This window comes from Scyliorhinus canicula, chromosome 22 (genome assembly GCF_902713615.1).
Source record: "Scyliorhinus canicula chromosome 22, sScyCan1.1, whole genome shotgun sequence".
NCBI classification, from domain to species: domain Eukaryota; kingdom Metazoa; phylum Chordata; class Chondrichthyes; order Carcharhiniformes; family Scyliorhinidae; genus Scyliorhinus; species Scyliorhinus canicula.
This window is the reverse complement of record NC_052167.1, coordinates 24,797,420-24,818,499: the sequence shown is the minus strand read 5'-3', so window position 1 is coordinate 24,818,499 and position 21,080 is coordinate 24,797,420. Positions and strand designations below refer to the sequence as shown.

The window sequence follows — 21,080 nt, the reverse complement described above, 5'->3', positions numbered from 1 at the left end:
GATGTTCACGAAATTAACCCTGTTTTTTTTAAACGTATTTTCTCTTTTGATTAATAATAATAATCTTTGTTAGTGTCTCAAGTAGGCTTACATTATCACTGCAATGAAGTTACTGTGAAAAGCCCCCAGTCGCCACATTCCGGTGCCTATTCGGGTACACAGAGGGAGAATTCACAATGTCCAATTCACCTAACAAGCACAGGCTGGATTCTCCATTATTGGGACTATGTCTCCACGCTGGCGTCAAAACGGTGTTTTACACCGAAAAACTTTGATCAAAGGGACACGAATTCCAAGCCCTGCAGGGGGTCAGCAGGCACCCGGAGTAGATCTCGCAATTTTTTGCTGCAGATGCGGGCCCCCGCACCGCATGGTCAGAGGCCGTCCATGCGCACAGCGGCAGCCTCCAGCGGCCGTGCGGTGCTTCATGGCGGACTCGGAGAGCGGAGATAGATCCACAAAAGAGACCCGCCCAATTGGCCACGCGCCTGACCTTTAACCCCTGCACAAGCACTCCCTGGCCATCTATAAGGCCTCCCTGGCCATCTATAAGGCCCCCCCCCCCCCCCCCCCCCGGACTGAGGCCGCAGTCGCCACCCGAGTGTCCCGGCCGGCTGGAGCACATTAGTTCCACGCCGTCAGGGCTTCGGCCGGCCGGGGGCGGGGAATGGGTGAGCGAGCCTCTGGCAATGGCCACAGGTAGGGCCCAGGTGGCGCAGAATCGATGAACCGGCCGCGATTTCGGCACGAGGGTGCAGAGAATCCCGTCCCACGTCTTTCGGGACTTGTGGGAGGAAACCGCAGCAGCCGGAGGAAACCCACCCAGGCACGGGGGAGAACGTGCAGACTCCGCACAGACAGTGACCCAGCGGGGAATCGAACCTGGGACCCTGGAGCTGTGAAGCAACAGTGCTAACCACCGTGCCACCGGATTTCCCCTTCAGTTTTGAAGCTAAAAGCTGGAATGCACCCTCACAATTTACGTTTCTTACATCGGGAAAAAGGAAAATTGACATTTCTCAATGCTGGAAGCCGAAACCGAGCTGAATGAGCGACAGGAATAGCTCAGAAGGAAGGGACAGGAAAGCTGAAGATCCTTTCGTTACATTGATGAGTTCATGTTCGGTGGTGGGGCGGGGGGTGGGGGGGGGGGGATAAAAGAGAGTTAAAGGGTGCGACAGGTGTATGGTTAAATTTACACCCGCATTTTGGAGGAGATCGTGGCTCCAACCCGGAAAAAAAAGAGACGCTGCCACAGAGAAAGTGTTACGTCGACATTCTTGTCCATTTGTGATCTGAAGGGAGCCATCATGTGGAAAGTGGCTTTGCAGTCCAAACACGCTTTGCACAATCACTATTTGTCCATTGCATCATCTTGCCAAGCCTGCTCGCAAAAAAAAAACACCTCTCTGGCTGGGCCCTCCCCTTGCACCCTCCCCTCTGTGTCCATCAATCAGATCCAGTTCTCCGACCGGACATTCCAAATGCCAAATAGTGAGGGGGGAGGTTCAGCCTGAAATATTGCAAACAATTAGCAATAATTAAGAACACGCACTGCTTGTTAAGTAGTGTTGGATCGGGTATAGCCGGGTAGATACTAGGGGACGCGTGCTGCCTGTTTCGACGACAGTAATTGGTTCTCCTGTCATGTTGTGGATCTCCCTCTGCCCCCCTCCATGATACCTCCCCGCTCAATTAGAATCTCACATGATTTAAGTAACATTCCCTTCGCCTTATATAGCAGCATAAGGAATCCATCCAGCTATAGCTCTGGATTCAGGAGGTCAGGGAATTCTCATACACCATCACAACACCCCCCCACCCCCCAACCCAACCGCCCACCTCCTGACTGAAGGAATAAGTACCAGGGGATCCTACTGAACTTGGAACACCTACTACACTAAATATGAATCGTCCGGCGAATGGTAACCTTGGCAACATCGACCACGGTGAAGATACCTTCATGTTCACATCCGAATCGGTGGGAGAGGGACATCCTGGTATGTAAAAAAAAGAAGGCTTGCATTTCTGTAGCACGACTTTAGGACGTCCCAAAGTGCTTTCCACGTTGTCAGGTAGGAAGCGTGGCGGCCAATTTGTGCACAGCAAGACTCCACTATGACTAAATCATCTGGTTTTTTTTTTGCGAAGCTGGTTGTTGGGTGGATAGTGACCCAGAGTTAACGTTTCGTGTCTGACAATATTCAAATCATTCTTAGTGGGGTAGAGTGTTTCTTTGACAGCGTTTGTCAGTTTAATGGACAGGGCATGAACGGTGCAGTCCAGTGACTGCACAGTGTCTTTACGGACGGCACGGTGGCACAGCGGGTTAGCACTGCTGCCTCACAGTGTCAGGGACCCAGGTTCAATCCCGGATTCAGGTGACTGTCTGTGTCTGCGTGGGTTTCCTCCGGTTTCCTCCCACATTCCAAAGATGAGCAGGTTAGGTGGATTGGCCATGGTAAATGTGCGGGGGTACGGCGATAGGACAGAGGTGTTGGCCAAGGTGGGGTGCTCTTTCGGAGGGTCGATGCAGACACGATGGGCCGAACGGCCTCCTTCTGCACTGCAGGGATTCTATGGAGAAATATCTGGCATAGGTGTGGAACCATCAGCATTCTGCTTGCAGTGGGCCGATAAAGAAAGCAAGTATCAATATTTAACTCTCAGAATGTGACCACAATAGATAGGGTGGACAGTGAGAACCTTTTTCCTCGGATGGTGATGACGAGGGGACATAGCTTTAAATTGAGGGGAGATAGATAGAGGACAGATGTCAGAGGTAGATTCTTTACTCAGAGAGTAGTAAGGGCGTGGAATGCCCTGCCTGCAACAGTAGTGGACTCGCCAACATTAAGGGCATTTAAATGGTCATTCGATAAACATATGGACGATAAGGGAATAGTGTAGATGGGCTTTAGAGGGGTTTCACAGGTCGGCGCAACATCGAGGGCCGAAGGGCCTGTACTGCGCTGTAATGTTCTATGTTCTAAAACAACTGGAGGTTTGTCAGCGTGGATTTGTAAGAAAATATGACAAACAATTTGTACAATGCAGGGAGCCAGAAACCACGGGTCAAATGATAGAAGTAGTTTGTCCACTCCGATGGTGCAGTTTCAACGCGGTCGAAGAGAACTCTTCCTCACAACGTATGGTTCTTACAGACACCTGAATGAGCAGGTGGGACTTCAGCCTATCAGCAGCCCTCCAGCAACTGCACACGTCTTGTCAACTCTGGGTGGTATCATCCCTGGAGGTTTTTGGGCAGCACGGTAGCACCATGGCTAGCACTGTGGCTTTGCAGCACCAGGGTCCCAGGTTCGATTCCCGGCTTGGGTCGCTGTCTGCATGAGTTTCCTCTGGGTGTTCCAGTTTCCTCCTGTCATATGAGAGTACCTTTAAGAAATGAGTGTTTAGAAATGGGTGTGTATATAAATATCTGTAGTGAGAGTACCTTTAAGAAATAGGTGTTTATTACTGCAGTGATGTCAGAGAGTGGGTGAAGCTGGGCTGTCTGTCAGCTTTTTACTTTCGTTTTAGGCTGTTTGCTGCAGGGTGTGTTTTAGTTTCGTTTTCAGAGCTGGATAGCTGCAGTCACCGCCAGAAGGTGTATTAGAGTCTCTCTCTGTAATCTAAAGACTGTAAATCGATCCTGGTGATTTAAAACTAATAAAAGTAGTGACTTTAACCTGATGTGCTTCTGGTAAAAGGTGTTTTAAGTCTTATGGATGTTAAAAGGAAAGCTTAAAGGTTTACTTAGTGTTGTAGTCTTTGAGAGTTGTATTTGAATTGATGGTTGCTAAAATGTTCACTGTATGTTTTAAAAAGATTAACTTGAGTTCATAGAATAAACATTGTTTTGCTTTAAACAATACTTTTCCATTTCTGCTGTACCACACCTGTAGAGTGGGCCGTGTGCTCCCCATACCACAATCTATTAAAAGTTGTGGGTCAGGTGAACTCCATGGTACACTTTGGGGTTCTCTAAATTCTGGCCCATAACAACCACCCACAGTCCAAAGACGTGGAGGTTAGGTGGATTGACCACAATAACTTGCCTTTCGTGTCCAAAAAAAAGATTCGGAGGGGTTATTGGGTTACGGGGATAGGGAGGAAGTGAAGGCTTAAGTGGGTCGGTGCAGACTCGATGGGCCGAACGGCCTCCTTCTGTACTGTATTTCTATGTTATGTTATGTTTAATCACCTGACATTCTGAGCATGTGTCATTCGAGCCCACAGCTGTCCTATTAGAAGTTCTAAAATTCAGGACGGCCATCCCAAACTCCATACCTCCAAACGGCTGTGACTTTGCAGCTGATGTCATTCAACTGGATGTAAAAGGAACTAAACTTGCTGATCGCCCAGGCAGGAGGCAGAACTGGGCAGGTGGGGGGAGGGGGGGGTGGGGGGAATCTCCCTGTCTCCAGGACAGTTTAGACTGCACTGTAGTCCCAGCTGAAATGAATGAAAATCGCTTATTGTCACGAGTAGGCTTCAATGAAGTTACTGTGAAAAGCCCCTAGTCGCCACATTCCAGCGCCTGTTCGGGGAGGCTGAGAGTGCATGCTGTGATTCTGGAGCAGGACTTGTACCCAAGGTCTTGTAACCAGAAGTATGCGATATAGAAGCACAGGAATTAGGAGCAGAAGGCACAGGTTAGCACTGTTGCTTCACAGCGCCAGTGACCCAGGTCCAATTCCTACATCGGGTGACTGTGTGGCGTCTGCACGTTGTCCCTGTGCCAGTGTGGGTTTCCTCCGGGTGCTTTGGGTTTCCTCCCAAGATCCAAAGACATGCAGTGTAGGTGGATTCACCATAATAAATTGTCCCTTAGAGTACAGATTTGGGTGGGTTTGCGGGGATTGGGCGGATGATCTTTCAAAGGGTCAGTGCTTGATGGACCGAATGGTCTCCTTCTGCATTGTAAGGATTCTATGATAAGAGACCGGAAGTGAAGCCATCTACATAGGGGACAGGAAGTGACAACATCTATATAGGGGACAGGAAGTGACAACATCTATATAGGGGACAGGAAGTGACAACATCTATATAGGGGACAGGAAGTGACAACATCTATATAGGGGACAGGAAGTGACAACATCTATATAGGGACAGTGATAGGCCATCAATTGTACGAGAGACGAGTTGCTTTACAAAAGTCAGGCTTTAATAAACTAGAACATAGCCCTGTGGTCGTCTACAATAAAATGGACGACCGCCGGGCGTTTGACTATTTATACCTCGGCAATGGAGGCGTGGTTAACTCAGCCTCTCGACCAATCGGTCGAGAGGCACATGACCGACCAGGGCCAATGGTAAGCCGGTGTTCTGCCCCAATGGTAGACAGGTATGCAAATCATATTACCACATTCACCCCTTGCGGAGAAGGAAGCCGGGGGGGGGGGGGGGGGGGGTTGGGGGGGGGGAGAGAACTGGTGATATGAGTTGCAGCCGAGAGGATAACATTTTTCTCTCCTTTCTTTTATCGAATTTGGGGGCTTCCCACTGGCCCAGACAAGAAGCGGTATGTACACAAAAGTCCATGGAGCTGTCGAAATTTAGAACGATTCGATCAGTCTTTTTGTGGCCCGTGACGTTCTGGCAGACCACCGCAGTGGAGGAGTTGACGTCAGATCGGCCGGTGGTGGTGGTTCCGCTGACGTCCTGGAGTCCGGGAGCGATGGTCCTTGAACAGTCTCCGTCACCCGAGCTGGCTGTGGAGACGCCATGGATGGGGAAGTGGGAACCTGAGTGTGGCGCTGGGGGGAAAAACAGGGGGGGTCTCTGGTGAAGGGGGGGAAGGCCGCACGCCGGTGGGTGCCAGGTCCCGGAGGGAGACCGTGTCCTGTCGACCGTCGGGGTACTCCACATACGCGTACTGCGGGTTAGCGTGGAGTAACTGGACTTGTTCCACTAACGGGTCGGACTTGTGCACCCGCACATGCTTCCGGAGCAAGATGGGTCCGGGGTTGACCAGCCACGTCGGGAGAGGGGATCCGGAGGATGACTTCCTGGGGAAAACAAGAAGACGTTCATGAGGTGTCTGATTAGTTGCGGTACAGAGGAGTGAGCGGATAGAATGTAGGGCATCGGGGATTACCTCTTGCCATCGGGAAATAGGGAGATCTCTGGACCGGAGGGCCAGTAGTATGGTCTTCCAGATGGTACCATTCTCCCGCTCGACCTGTCCGTTACCCCGGGGGTTATAGCTGGTCGTCCTGCTAGAGGCAATGCCCCTGTTGAGCAGGAATTGACGCAGCTCGTCGCTCATAAAGGAGGACCCCCAATCGCTGTGAATGTACGTGGGGTAGCCGAACAGGGAGAAGACGGAGAGGAGTGCCTTAATGACGGTCGATGTGGTCATGTCGGGGCAGGGAATGGCGAAGGGGAAGCGGGAGAATTCGTCAATTACCGCCAGGAAGTAAATGTTGCGGTTGTTAGAGGGAAGGGGCCCCTTGAAGTCAATGCTGAGACGTTCGAAGGGGCGGGATGCTTTGATCAGGTGTGCGCGCTCGGGGCGGTAGAAGTGCGGTTTGCACTCTGCGCAGATGTGGCAGTCATGGGTTACTGTCCTGACTTCCTCGATGGAGAAAGGCAGGTTGCGGGCCTTAATGAAATGGTAGAGGCGGGTCACCCCTGGATGGCAGAGGTCCACGTGGAGGGAGCGGAGGCGGTCTATCTGCGCGCTGGCACAGGTACCGCGGGACAGGGCATCAGGAGGCTCATTGAGCTTCCCAGGCCGATACAAGATATCATAGTTGTACGTGGACAACTCGATCTGCCACCGTAAGATCTTGTCATTCTTGATCTTGCCCCTTTGTGCATTATCAAACATGAAGGCTACTGACCGTTGGTCTGTGAGGAGGGTAAACCTTCTGCCGGCCAAATAGTGCCTCCAATGTCGCACCACTTCGACTATGGCCTGGGCTTCCTTTTCCACAGAGGGGTTGCGGAGTTCGGAAGCCTGGAGAGTTCTGGAGAAGAAGGCCACGGGTCTGCCCGCTTGGTTCAGGGTGGCCGCCAGAGCAACTTCTGATGCGTCGCTCTCGACCTGGAAGGGGAGGGACTCGTCGATGGCGCGCATCGTGGCCTTTGCGATGACCGCTTTGATGCGGCTAAAGGCCTGGCAGGCCTCTGACGACGGCGGGAAGGTCGTGGTTTGAATGAGGGGACGGGCCTTGGCAGCGTAGTTGGGAACCCATTGGGCGTAGTATGCGAAAAACCCCAGGCAGCGTTTGAGGGATTTGGGGGTATTGGGGAGAGGGAGTTCCATCAGGGGGCGCATGCGTTCGGGTCGGGGCCTATCACTCCGTTACGCACTACGTAGCCGAGGATGGCTAGACAGTCGGTGCTGAACACGCATTTATCCTTATTGTACGTGAGGTTAAGGAGTTTTGCGGTTTGGAGGAATTGCTGGAGGTTGGCGTCATGGTCCTGCTGGTCGTGGCCGCAGATGGTGACATTATCAAGATACGGGAAGGTAGCCCGTAATCCGTACTTGTCGACCATTCGGTTCATCTCCCGTTGGAAGACCGAGACCCCATTTGTGACACCAAATGGAACCCTAAGGAAGTGGTAGAGGTGCCCATCTGCCTCAAACGCGGTGTATCTGCGGTCACTCGCGCGGATGGGGAGCTGGTGATAAGCGGACTTAAGGTCCACCGTGGAGAAGACCTTGTATTTCGCGATTCCGTTTACCATGGTGGAAATACGGGGGAGAGGATACGCGTCCAGTTGCGTAAACCGGTTGATGGTCTGGCTATAGTCGATGACCATCCGGTTTTTCTCCCCAGTCCGGACCACCAGCACTTGGGCTCGCCAGGGACTGTTGTTGGCCTCGATGACAGGTTTGCAATCGGGGGTGAGATTAGCAAACAAGGAGGGGGGGTCCACTTTGAGGGACGCGAGGCTGCAGGCAGTGAGGGGGGTATAGGGCCGCCGAATTGAAAGGTCAAGCTCTGCAGGTTGCACTGGAAGTCCAGTCCTAGGTGTGCCGGTGCGCAAAGGTCAGGGAGGATAAAGAATTTATAATTTTTAAAAACCTTCCCTTGGACCGTGAGGTCCGCGATGCAGCACCCGGTGATGTGGACGGAGTGCGAACCTGAGGCTAACCCGATTTTGTGTTCTACCGGATGGACAGGGAGCGCGCAGCGTCTTACCGTGTCAGGGTGAACGAAGCTTTCCGTGCTCCCGGAGTCCAGCAGGCAGCCCGTTTAGTGGCCGTTGAAGTGGATCAGCGTTGTTGTTTTGGCGAGCGTGCATGGACGTGACTGGTCGAGCTGAATGGCCGCGAGCCGGTGAGAAAAACCGTATCCGTCGTCACCGTCCGAGTCGATGCTGGAAGAACCTTGCGTGCCAGTCCCGGAAGGCGGTGGCCAGGATCCGCACATCGAGTCAGGATCCCAAGATGGCAGCGCCCAGGACCTGCACGTGGAGTCGGCGTCCCAAGATGGCAGCGCCCGTGGGGCCCTCGTGGTCGCTGGGGGCAGGGCTAGCGGTGCCGGCGAGCCGAGTGGAGCGGATGCGAGCGGGGGCGGTGAGGCGCGCAGGCCAGGCGCGAGGGCCCGGGGTCGGTGGGAGAAGATTCGCGCGGCGGGTAGGAAGGGACCGGGAGGGCCCGGAGAGACGTGCAGGTCGGGTGCCGGGGCCCGGGGGAGTTCCGCGGTACAGGCCTGAGGGAAGTCGGGAGCAGCGGATGGTGGTTGGGAAGCGTGCCAGGAGGCCTGGCTGGGGAAATAGGCGCGGGCATTTTGATCGGCGACCTCCAGGGAGGAGGAGAGTGTCAGTGTCTCAGTTAAGCTGAGGTCGTCTCTCTCTAGCATCCGCTGGCGGATAGCGGGGGACTGCATCACAGCCACGTAAGCGTCTCTGATCAGTAGTTCCATGTGCTCCGTAGATGAGACTGCAACGCAGGAGCAATTCCTCCCCAGGGTAGCGAGGGCCTGGTAAAATTGGTTCAGTGACTCACCGGGGAGCTGCCGTCTGGTGGCCAGCAGATGTCGGGCGGATACCTTGTTGACAGGTTTAATGAATTGTCCCTTTAGCTTTAGTATAGCTTCATCATAATCTTTTTCTTCTTTGATTATTGCGTAGGCGTCGATACCCACGCTGGAGTGGAGGAGTGGGGGGGGGGGTGGTTGTAGATGCTAGGAACCCTTCGAGGCAAGTCAGCCAGAGTTGGAAAAGTTCTGCAGAGTTCGGAGTTTGCGAGCTGATGCGGAGGCATTCGGGCTTGAACCGGAACTCCATCTTCAAAGTTGTAGTTTATTAAATTGATGGGCCATCAATTGTACAAGAGACGAGTTGCTTTACAAAAGTCAGGCTTTAATAAACTAGAACATAGCCCTGTGGTCGTCTACAATAAAATGGACGACCGCCGGGCGTTTGACTATTTATACCTCGGCAATGGAGGCGTGGTTAACTCAGCCTCTCGACCAATCGGTCGAGAGGCACATGACCGACCAGGGCCAATGGTAAGCCGGTGTTCTGCCCCAATGGCAGACAGGTATGCAAATCATATTACCACAGACAGGATGTGACAACATCTCTATAGAGACAGGAAGTGAAAGCATTTATCTAGGGACAGGAAGCGGCAACAGCTATACACGGACAGGAAGTAACAACATCTATATAGGGACAGGAAGTAGCAACATCTATACATGGACAGGAAGTGACAACATCCATCTAAGTTACAGGAAGTGGCAATATCTATATAGGGACAGGAAGTAGCAACATCTTTTTAGGGACAGGAAGTGACAACATCTATATAGGGACAGGAAGTGGCAACATCTGTATGGGGACAGGAAGTGGCAACATCTGTATGGGGACAGGAAATAGCAACATCTATATAGGGACAGGAAGTGGCAACATCTACATAGGGACAGAAAGTGGCAACATCTGTGTTGGGACAGGAAATGACAACATCTATACAGTGGACAGGAAGTGGCAGCATATATGTAGGGACAGGAAGTGGCAACATCTATATAGGCACAGGAAGTGGCAACATTTATATAGGGTCAAGAAGTGGCAACATCTATACAGGGACAGGAAGTGGCAATATTTATATAGGGACAGGAAGTGGCAACATTTATATAGGGACAGGAAGTGGCAACATCTATACAGGGGACAGGAAGTGGCAATATTTATATAGGGACAGGAAGTAGCAACATTTATATAGGGACAGGAAGTGGCAACATCTATATAAGGACAGGAAGTGGCAACATCTATGGGACAAGAAGTGGCAACATCTGTACTGGGGACAGGAAGTGGCAACATCTATATAAGGACAGGAAGTGGCAACATCTATGGGACAAGAAGTGGCAACATCTGTACTGGGGACAGGAAGTGACAACATCTATATAAGGGAAAGGAAGTGGCAACATTTATATAGGGACAGGAAGTGGCAACATTTATATAGGGACAGGAAGTGGCAACATTTATATAGGGGCAGGAAGTGGCAACATTTATATAGGGGACAGGAATGACAGCATCAGAATGTCTGTGCAGACTTGATGGGCCGAGTGGCCTCCTTCCGCACTGTAGGGATTCTGTGGTCCTATGATACTCAGCCTCTCTTCAGAAGAGAAACCCTCCACCCCGGGGATCAACCCAGTAAACAGTCCCTGGACTGCCTAATCTTCCTGATGAGTATTCTCATACAGATAGCTTATGTCTGAGAATAATAGGGAACATGTCCTTTAGGGCGGCACAGTGGTCAGCACTGCTGTCTCACGGCTCCAGGGACCCGGGTTCGATTCCGGCATCAGGTGACAGTGAGGAGTCTGCACGTTCCTCCCGGGTCTGCGTGGATTTCCTCTGGGAGCTTTGGTTTCCTCCTACAATCCAAAGATATGCAGCGTAGGTGGATTGGCCACACTAAATTGTCCCTTAGGGTCCACATATTGGGTGGGGTTGCGGGGATAGGTCAGGAGATTTGCCTAGGTAGGGTGTTCTTTCAAAGGGTCAGTGCAGATGCGATGGGCTGAATGGTATCATTCTGCATTGTAAGGATTCTCTGATAATGGACAGGAAGTGGAGACATCTATGTAGGGACATGAAGAAGCAACATCTAAATCGGGACAGGAAAGGACAACTTCTACATAGGGACAGGAAGAAGCAACATCTGTACAGGGACAGGAAGTGGCAACATATATATATAGACAGGAAATGGCAATATCTATACAGGGACAGGAGGTTAACATCTCATTCCCGTAACAGCCTCCCCGAACAGGTGCCAGAATGTGGCGACTAGGGGCTTTTCACAGTAACTTCACTGAAGCCCTACTCGTGACAATAAGCGATTTTCATTTCATTTTTTCATATAGGGACAGGAAGTAGCAACATCTGTATAGGGACAGGAAGTAGCAACATCTATATACAGACAGGAAATTGCAATATCTATATAGAGACAGGAAGTAGCAATATTATTATAGGGACAGTAAGTAGCAATATTATTATAGGAACAGGAAGTGACAACATCCATATAGGGACAGGAAGTGACAATATCCATATAGGGACAGGAAGTGACAACATCCATATAGGGACAGGAAGTAGCAACATTTATATAAGGACGGGAAGTGGTAACATCTATATAGGGACAGGAAGTGGTAACATTAAAAAGGAACAGGAGGTAGCAACGTCTACGTAGGGACAGGAAGTGACAGTCATGGAATCATAGAATTTACAGAGCAGAAGGAGACCATTCAGCCCATCAAGACTGCCCGGCCCTTGGAAAGAGCGTGCTACCTAAGCCCACACCTCCACCCTATCCACGTAACCCACTAACCCCACCCAACCTTTTTTGTACACTAAGGGCCATTTTATCATGGCCAATCAACCTAACCTGCACATCTTGGACGGTGGGAGGAAACCGGAGCACCCGGAGGAAACCCACGTAGGCACGGGGGGATCATGCAGACTCCGCACAGACAGTCACCCAAGCCAGGAATTGAACCTGGGACTCTGACACTGTGAGGCAACTGTGCTAACCACTGTGCTACCCTATACAAACAACATCTGTATAGGAACTGGAAGTGACAACATCTATATAGGGACAGGAAGTAGCAACATCTGTATAGGAACAGGATGCAGCAACATCTATACAGGAACAGGAAGTGGCAAAACCTATTTGGAGACAGGAGTTAGCAATACCAAGTAACAACATCTATATAGGGACAGGAAGTGGCAACATCTATATAGGGGCAGGAAATTACAACATCTATATAGCGACAGGAAGTGGCAACATCTATATAGGGGCAGGAAATTACAACATCTATATAGCGACAGGAAGTGGCAATATCCATATAGAGACCGGAAGTGACAACATTTCTATAAGTCCAGGAAGTGGCAACATCTCGCTATGGTCTTGCTGAAGGCCTCACCCCCTCCCCCAATCAGGTCATACCCCACTTCCTCAGTTCCCCCCATTCAGGCCGATACCCACCATGCTGCCTATTCTGGCCGCCGCCCCCCCAAGCCCCTCATTCAGAGGGATGCCATTGACACAAAGAGAGTTATGTCATTGAGTTAAAGGGTGTTATGTAATTGAAACAAAGGGAGGTATGTCATTGAAACAAGGGGAGTTATTGCATTGAAACAAGGGGAGTTATGTCATTGAAACAAGGGGAGTTATGTCATTGAAACAAGGGGAGTTATGTCATTGAAACAAGGGGAGTTATGTCATTGGACAAGGAGAGTTATGTCATTGGACAAGGAGAGTTATCGCATTGAAACAAGGGGAGTTATGTCATTGAAACAAGGGGAGTTATGTCATTGAAACAAGGGGAGTTATGTCATTGAAACAAGGGGAGTTATGTCATTGAAACAAGGGGAGTTATGTCATTGAAACAAGGGGAATTATGTCATTGGACAAGGAGAGTTATGTCATTGAAACAAGGGGAGTTATGTCATTGAGACAAGGGGAATTATGTCATTGGACAAGGGGAGTTGTGTCATTGAAACGAACATAGAACATAGAACAGTACAGCACAGAACAGGCCCTTCGGCCCTCAATGTTGTGCCGAGCCATGATCACCCTACTCAAACCCACGTATCCACCCTATACCCGTAACCCAACAACCCCCCCTTAACCTTACTTTTATTAGGACACTACGGGCAATTTAGCATGGCCAATCCACCTAACCCGCACATCTTTGGACTGTGGGAGGAAACCGGAGCACCCGGAGGAAACCCACGCACACAGGGGGAGGACATGCAGACTCCACACAGACAGTGACCCAGCCAGGAATCGAACCTGGGACCCTGGAGCTGTGAAGCATTTATGCTAACCACCATGCTACCCTGCTGCCCCAAAGGGGGTTATGTCATTGAAACAAGGGGAGTTATGTCATTGAAACAAGGGGAGTTATGTCATTGGACAGGGGGAGTTATGTCATTGGACAGGGAGAGTTATGTCATTGGACAGGGAGAGTTATGTCATTGGACAGGGAGAGTTATGTCATTGGACAGGGAGAGTTATGTCATTGGACAAGGGGAGTTATGTCATTGAAACAAGGAGAGTTATGTCATCGAAACAAGTGGAATTATGTCATTCAGCAACACTTTTGTCCACATTGGAATCCTAACAGAACCACCAGTGTAGATATCTCAAGTCTTCAAAAGTAACTTTCCCAGCCTTACTGCGTTATCTCATCCAGTCAGGCAGCAGTTTTGGCCCTAAGGTCATTTTTGTGCACACATCTCGGCAAGGGGAAACCTTTCCAGTTGCTGCTCCATCCCTAACATTACCCACTCCACCCAGGTACAGAACAGGCTTGGGTTGAATTTGGTAGACATTTGAACAGTGTCTACTTGGGGAGGTAATTGGATCTGTGTGGCAGGCAATATATGCAGCTCGGGAAGGGGGAAGCTAAGAGCAATACGTCCATATGAGGGGACAAACCATATGGATCTGTCTTTGCCTCTTAGTGTTTCTATATCTAACATTGACAGCAAAATGTGCTCATTCATCCTGTAAAGTACCCCATTGCTTTCATCAAGCTTTTATCCACCCAGCTCCACTCAGTCCTATCAGACAATGGATGTCCTCCTCCCTTTACCCAATAGGAAAAAACAGTTCAGACCAGTGTTCTTCTTTCTAGTTTTTACTGGTGTTCTATTTTGAAGTATGCAAGACCAGTTCGGGCTTGTATTCTTATTTTCCTCTTACTGTTTTTTTCCTTCTGGGTAGGTCGGTTTGATCGTTCAGTGATCATGTGGCCACAGGAAACTGGCGTGTACCCTGGCTTCTGTCAGATAGGGTCATGCCTACCTCCCCCCGGCAAAATATGTTGATGTTGTACAGCTAGAGAGCGATGATGTTAGTGTTTGCTGGGTCGAATAATGTTTCTCCCATTTCTCTGAGGGATCTTTTAAAGTGATCCCTTTAACCTGCTGATGGAAAGTTCCTCAATACTCCCTGATTCACTTGAGTCTTTGTCATGTTAAACACCCCGTTGTCAGTACGTTTCCCCCCAATTACCTCCACTCCCTACAGCCATCAGCCCCTTCATTGATGCATGAACTGAGCGTCCGGCAACTGCCTACACTAGGTACACGGGGCCTGAGATGTTCAGATGTGCCGGTTCACCGGGCTACGGTTACGCCGGGTGTGATATTGTTCTGCAGACCCACCCCAGCCTACCTCTTTTCCTCTCATTTCTAAATCGGTCACTCTCACCGTGAGCCTCTACCCCCTGCCTCCGTGTCTGTCCGTGTTCCAGACCGTCAGGACATTCCGTTGTTGAAGCCACTTCGACAAATGGGCAGCACGGCAGCGCAGTGGTTAGCACTGCTGCTTCACAGCGCCAGGGACCCGGGTGCGATTCCCGGCCTTGAGTGATTCTCTGTGCGGAGTTTGCACGTTCTCCCCATGCCTGCGTGGGTTTCCTCCGAGTGCTCCTGTTTCCTCCCACAGTCCAAACGTGAACAGGTTAGGTGGACTGGCCATGAGAAATTGCACCTTGGTTTCCAAAAGATTAGGTGAGCTTTCTAAATTTCGGGAATGGTGTGAGGGCTTGTGTCTAGATAGGGTGCTCTTTCTGAGTCTTCGGTACAGTCTCAATGGGCCGAATGGCTTCCTTCCGCACTGTAAGAATTCGATGAAATTCAGGTTGCCACTGATGTCAATATCTTCTTCTTCGCCTTAGATAAAATCTGTGATCAGATCAGTGATGCTGTGTTGGATGCCCATCTCAAGCAGGACCCTGATGCCAAGGTTGCATGTGGTGAGTGAACTGTGTCATTATCAGGTGAGCGGAACCTCATGACGTCAGACACTTGGCTGTTTGACCCAGGAAGGTATTGGGATGAATTCCAAATTAGAGCGAGGGTATGAAACTACAATTCCGCAAAAAAAGAGGTTAAATATTCTATTCTCGACAGAAGACAAGGCTGGGGGAGCTGGGGCCCGGCGTGGTGGGGAGGGGGGTGACTGAATAGAAGTCCTTCAAATTCTGAAGGATGTTGATGGGGTTCAACATAGAAGAGATACTACCACTTGTTTGGCAGCCCAAAGCTCAGGGCGGTGAATATATGAGAGCCACATATAAATCCAGTCAGGAACTCAGGAGAAATGTCTTTTCCCAGAGAGCGAAGACTATGGGGAACTCACGAACACAAGAGGTGGCTGATGGAGGGGCTGATGGAGGGGCTGATGGGGGGTAGCTAATGGAGGGGCTGATGGGGAAGCTGATGGAGGGGTGGCTGATGGAGGGGCGGATGGACAGGCTGATGGGGGTGGCTGGTGAAGGGGCTGATGAAGGGGCTGATGGAGGGGCTGATGGAGGGGCTGATGGGGAAGCTGATGGGGGGTGGCTAAGGGAGGGGCTGATGGAGAAGCTGATGGGGGTGGCTGATGGACGGGCTGATGGAGGAGCTGATGGAGGGGCTGATGAAGGGGCTGATGGAGGGGCTGATGGGGAAGCTGATGGGGGGTGGCTAAGGGAGGGGCTGATGGGGAAGCTGATGGAGGGGTGGCTGATGAAGGGGCTGATGAAGGGGCTGATGGAGGAGCTGATGAAGGGGCTGATGGGGAAGCTAATGGGGGCGACTGATGGAGGGGCTGATGGAGGGGCTGATGAAGTAAATAGCGGCGATGTGTTGAAGTAGAAGCCCATGCGGAAGACAAGAGCAGATAGACATGTTGATAGATGGGATGAAGTATTGTCGGAAGAGGCTCGCTTGCAGCATAGACTCAGCATAGGCCTTTTGGGCTGAATGGACTTTCTCTGGCTACTTTGTGTATTTCTGGGAATGAGGATTTGGATGTTTCATGTCGGGAAGGCACATGGAACATTGGCCTTTATTACCGGGGAATGGAGTATAAAAATAAGGAAATCTTGTGACAGGTTCGGCGAGTGGGCAAACACTTGGCAGATGGGATGGAATGTAAATGTGAAGTTGTGCACTTTGGTAGGAAGAATAAAGGAGCTGAATAATATTTAAATGGAGAAAGACTGCAGAAAGCTGCAGTACTGAGAGAGTTGGGGGTCGATGTGCATAAATCACAAACCGTTAGCTTGCAAGTTCAGCCAGACAAGGCCCTTATTTCAATGAGAATGGAGTATAAAAATAGGGATGTCCTGCAAAAACAATACAAGGCACTAGTTAAATGACACCTGGAATATGAACTGTTTTAGTCCCGTTATCTAAGGAAAGATAGACTGGCACTGGAGGCCGTCCAGAGAAGGTTCACTAGGTCGATCCCGGGTATGGAGGGATTTTCTTAAGAGAAGAGGTTGAGTAGGTTGGGCCTGTGCTCATTGGAGTTTAGAAGAATGAGAGGCGACCTTATTGAGACAGACAGGATTCACAGGGGGTTTGACATGGTAAATACTGAGAGGTTGTATCCAATTGGGGGAGAGTCTAGGACCAGAGGGCATCATCTCAGAGTGAGGGAGTCGCCAATTTAAGACAGAGATAAGGAGGAATTTCTTCTCTCAGAGGGGAGTGAATCTGTGGAATTCTTTACCGCAGAGAGCTGTAGAGGCCGGGGCGTTAAGAATATTCAAGGATGAGACTGGAGGCTGTACCTCAACAGTACATGACAAAGGCATTGGGTGAGAGGCCAGGCATCTTTCTGGCCTCTTAGATACGCAATACTTTCCCGGGCACCCGGTTTCCCACACTCGCCATCTTTGCCTGACATTATTTAGCTTCTCTCATCTATGGGTCGGTTTAACTCAGTGGGCTAGACAGCTGGTTTATATTGCAGAACAAGGCCAGCAGCGCGGGTTCAATTCCCGTATTGGCCTCCCCGAACAGGCGCCGGAATGTGGCGACTAGGGGCTTTTCATGGTAAGGTCATACTTGTGACAATAAAAGATTATTATTATTAGATTCAAATCAGTTTCCTTCAGTCGAGATGATCTGTAACCGTTAGCGTCTTCTAAACTTTAACAAAGCCATCACGAAGCCTGCCCTGGATCTGAGAGAATGGCAGAGGTAGGATCCTGGGGTTAGGGAATGGGATTGGTCATTGTTAATAGAATGTAGGGGATTCGGGAATGCAATTACCATTGAGCAACGTGATTGGTGACGTAACAAATTCGAAAGTAGCGAAACAAAGATGCTGCGGAATTTCACCAATCAGAACAACTTGCATTTGTATCGCACCTTTATTGTGAAAAAGCACCCCATGGGGACCAGGGGGGATTTCCCTCCAATGTTTTCACCAGAGTGGGTGAAGAATGTACAGGTCGGATTTCCCACGGCATTGTCCGCACGCCCCTGCCAACGATGTAATGCGGTTCCCACCAGGAAAGGTTGGAACCCTATTCGTATACATTTGCATTATCATTAGCCCCCCCCTCCCCCTACTGTATCACTCCCCCCACGTGGAGATTTTCCCTCCACCCCACTCCCCCAGCTCGGCGTCAGGTCAGCAGGGTTTAAAACAGGTCTTGACAAACGGCGACCCCCATCGAATGGATTGTGCTGGGGGGGGGGGCCCGCACGGGTAAGGGGGCCGTCCCAGGGGTTGGCCTTCCATCAATGAGGGTCGGGGTGGGGGCTAGTTTACCTGCCGGGGGCAGGGGGGGGGGGGGGGGGGGGGCGGGGGGGGGGAGAAATGGACGTGTCCATGGGTGGTACCCGGAGAGGGGGGGTGGTCCCATGTCTGTGGAGGGGGGGGGGGGTTTCCTGGGGAACTGGTGTGTTCCCGAGGGTGGGATTCACACGGGGGAGGGGGGGATCCATCTCTGTGGGGGAGGGGGAGGATTTTCCCTGGGGGTGGAGGGGGGAGACTCGGGGAAGGTGGGGGATCTGTCTATGGTGGGGGATTCCTTGTCTATGGGGGTTGGTTCCCTGGAGGGGGTCCGATTCCATCGGGGAGCCCCCCTCATACTTGTGAGAATAAAAGATTATCATTATTATATTTCCTGGGGAGGGGTAAGTCCCGGGGAAGGTGGGAGATCCTGTCCCCATGGGGAGGGGGTTCCATGTCTGTGGTGGGTGGGGTAGAGGGATTACCTGGGGGGGGGCTGGGGTCCTGTGTCCATGCTGTGGGGTGCGGGGGGTGTGGTGGGCGTTGTTCCATTTTCAGATCGTTGTGCCAGGATCCAGGTTGCTGGTGGGTGGGTTCGTTCAGACTCCGCCCCGTCGCCACGTTGCCGTGCGGCCCACGGCTTCCTTATTTTTCTCTCGAAGCGTTCCAAACCCGCCAGGGCAGCTGGTGGGCTGTCCTCTGCTTTTCCCACCGGAGACAACACTTCGGAACAAAATTCCACCACAAAGGAAGGGGGTAGCCAGCCCAATGATCGGGTGCTGAAGCTAGATTATACAGAATGTCTCAAAAGGAAGAGTGGCGAGCGGGGTGGGAAAGCCGGGCCATTCCAGAACTTCGGGTCTTTGGCAACTGAAGGCACTGCCCCTTTGGTGAAGCGATTAAAATCCAGGATGCACGAGAGGCCAGAATTAAGGGAGCACTGAGATCTCGGAGGGTTGGAGGAGATTACGGAGAGAGGGAGATTTTGAGACACTGAGGGATACGGGCGATAGGGCAGGAAGGGAGCTGTCGTTGAAGATCAGTCGTCCTCTCATTGAATGGGCCTACTCTTCCGTTCTTATGTATGACGTCAAGTGGATGTGGTGAGGATGTTTCCACTGGTGGGAGAAACTGGAACCCGAGGGCACAGACTCAGCCTGAAGGGACGATCCTTTAAAACTGTGATTAGGAGGAATTTCTTCAGCCAGAGGGTGGTGAATCTGTGGAACTCTTTGCCGCAGAAGGCTGTGGAGGCCAAATCACTGAGTGTCTTTAAGACAGAGATGGATAGGTTCTTGATTAATAAGGGGATCAGAGGTTACGGGGAGAAGGCAGGAGAATGGAGATGAGAGTGGGCGGCCGGGTAGCACAGTGGTTAGCACCGTTGCTTCACAGCTCCAGGGTCCCAGGTTCAATTCCTGGCTTGGGCTTGGGTCACTGTCTGCGCAGAGTCTGCACTTTCTCCCCGGGTCTGCGTGGGTTTACTCTGGGTGCTCCAGCTTCCTCCCACTGTCCAAAGATGTCAGGTTTGGTGGATCGGCCATGCTAAATTGCCCTTAGTGTCCAAAACAAGGATTAGGTGAGGTTACTGGGTCAATGGGATAGGGTGGGGGAGGGGCTTAGGTAGGGTGCCCTTCACCAAAGCCGGTGCAGACTTGATGGGCCGAATGGCCTCCTTATGCACTGTAAATTCTATGACCAGAAACATATCAGCCGTAATTGAATAGTGGAGCACACTCGATGGGCCAAATGGCCCAATTCTATTCCTATTTCTTATGGTCATACAGCTAAATAAATACTTTGCAGTGTCATGTGCCTGTTTTCTGCAAGTTCAAGGCTTTCGACAATGCATTGGACAGACTCTGCTCAATCCCGGAGAATAACCCACAATTTCACATATACTTATGGTCATCTTTCTCCGACTGAGCAGAATACTGAGTGTTTACTGAGCTGATGGATCAAAACAGCAAGAGGTTTTGGAGCATATTGTAAGGAGTGTAGGAGCTTCATAGATTTCATAGATTTTACAGTGCAGAAAGATCACTCTATATATAACCCTATATAACTCCATATATAACCTTCATTCTGTCTATAACCCTATATAACTCCATATATAACCTTCACTCTATATATAACCCTTTTTTACTCCATATATAACTTTCATTGTATATAAGAACATAAGAACATAAGAACTAGGAGCAGGAGTAGGCCATCTGGCCCCTCGAGCCTGCTCCGCCATTCAATGAGATCATGGCTGATCTTTTGTGGACTCAGCTCCACTTTCCGGCCCGAACACTATAACCCTTAATCCCTTTATTCTTCAAAAAACTATCTATCTTTACCTTAAAAACATGTAATGAAGGAGCCTCAACTGCTTCACTGGGCAAGGAATTCCATAGATTCACAACCCTTTGGATGAAGAAGTTCCTCCTAAACTCAGTCCTAAATCTACTTCCCCTTATTTTGAGGCTATGTCCCCTAGTTCTGCTTTCACCCGCCAGTGGAAACAACCTGCCCGCATCTATCCTATCTATTCCCTAAAACCCTATATAACTCCATATATAACCTTCATTCTGTCTATAACCCTATATAACTCCATATATAACCTTCATTCTGTATATGGTAGCATGGTGGTTAGCATCAATGCTTCACAGCTCCAGGGTCCCAGGTTCGATTCCCGGCTGGGTCACTGTCTGTGTGGAGTCTGCACGTCCTCCCCCTGTGTGCGTGGGTTTCCTCCGGGTGCTCCGGTTTCCTCCCACAGTCCAAAGATGTGCGGGTTAGGTGGATTGGCCATGCTAAATTGCCCGTAGTGTAAGGTTAATTGTTGGGTTATGGGTATACGGGTTACGTGGGTTTAAGTAGGGTGATCATTGTTCGGCACAACATCGAGGGCCGAAGGGCCTGTTCTGTGCTGTACTGTTCTATGTTCTATGTTCCATAACCTTTTTTAACTCCATATATTACTTTCACTGTATATAACCCTTTATAACTCCTTATATAACCTTCACTCTGTATATATCTCCATGTATAACCTTCACTCTGTATATAACCATATATAACCTTCACTCTGTATATAACTCCGTATATATCCTTC

At 50.5% G+C, this 21,080-nt stretch overlaps 1 protein-coding gene across 1 annotated transcript in view; it reads left to right on the top strand.

Moving 5' to 3' along the window:
• Nucleotides 1-1,575: 1,575 nt before the first annotated feature.
• LOC119956178 (S-adenosylmethionine synthase-like) overlaps nucleotides 1,576-21,080 on the top strand; it is a 47,203-nt gene continuing 27,698 nt past the window's right edge. Inside the window, exons 1-2 of the mRNA XM_038783105.1 lie at nucleotides 1,576-2,000; nucleotides 15,147-15,224. Coding sequence (XP_038639033.1) covers nucleotides 1,907-2,000; nucleotides 15,147-15,224 — 172 coding nt within the window. The 5' untranslated portion in view covers nucleotides 1,576-1,906. The remainder of the gene's footprint in view (nucleotides 2,001-15,146; nucleotides 15,225-21,080) is intronic.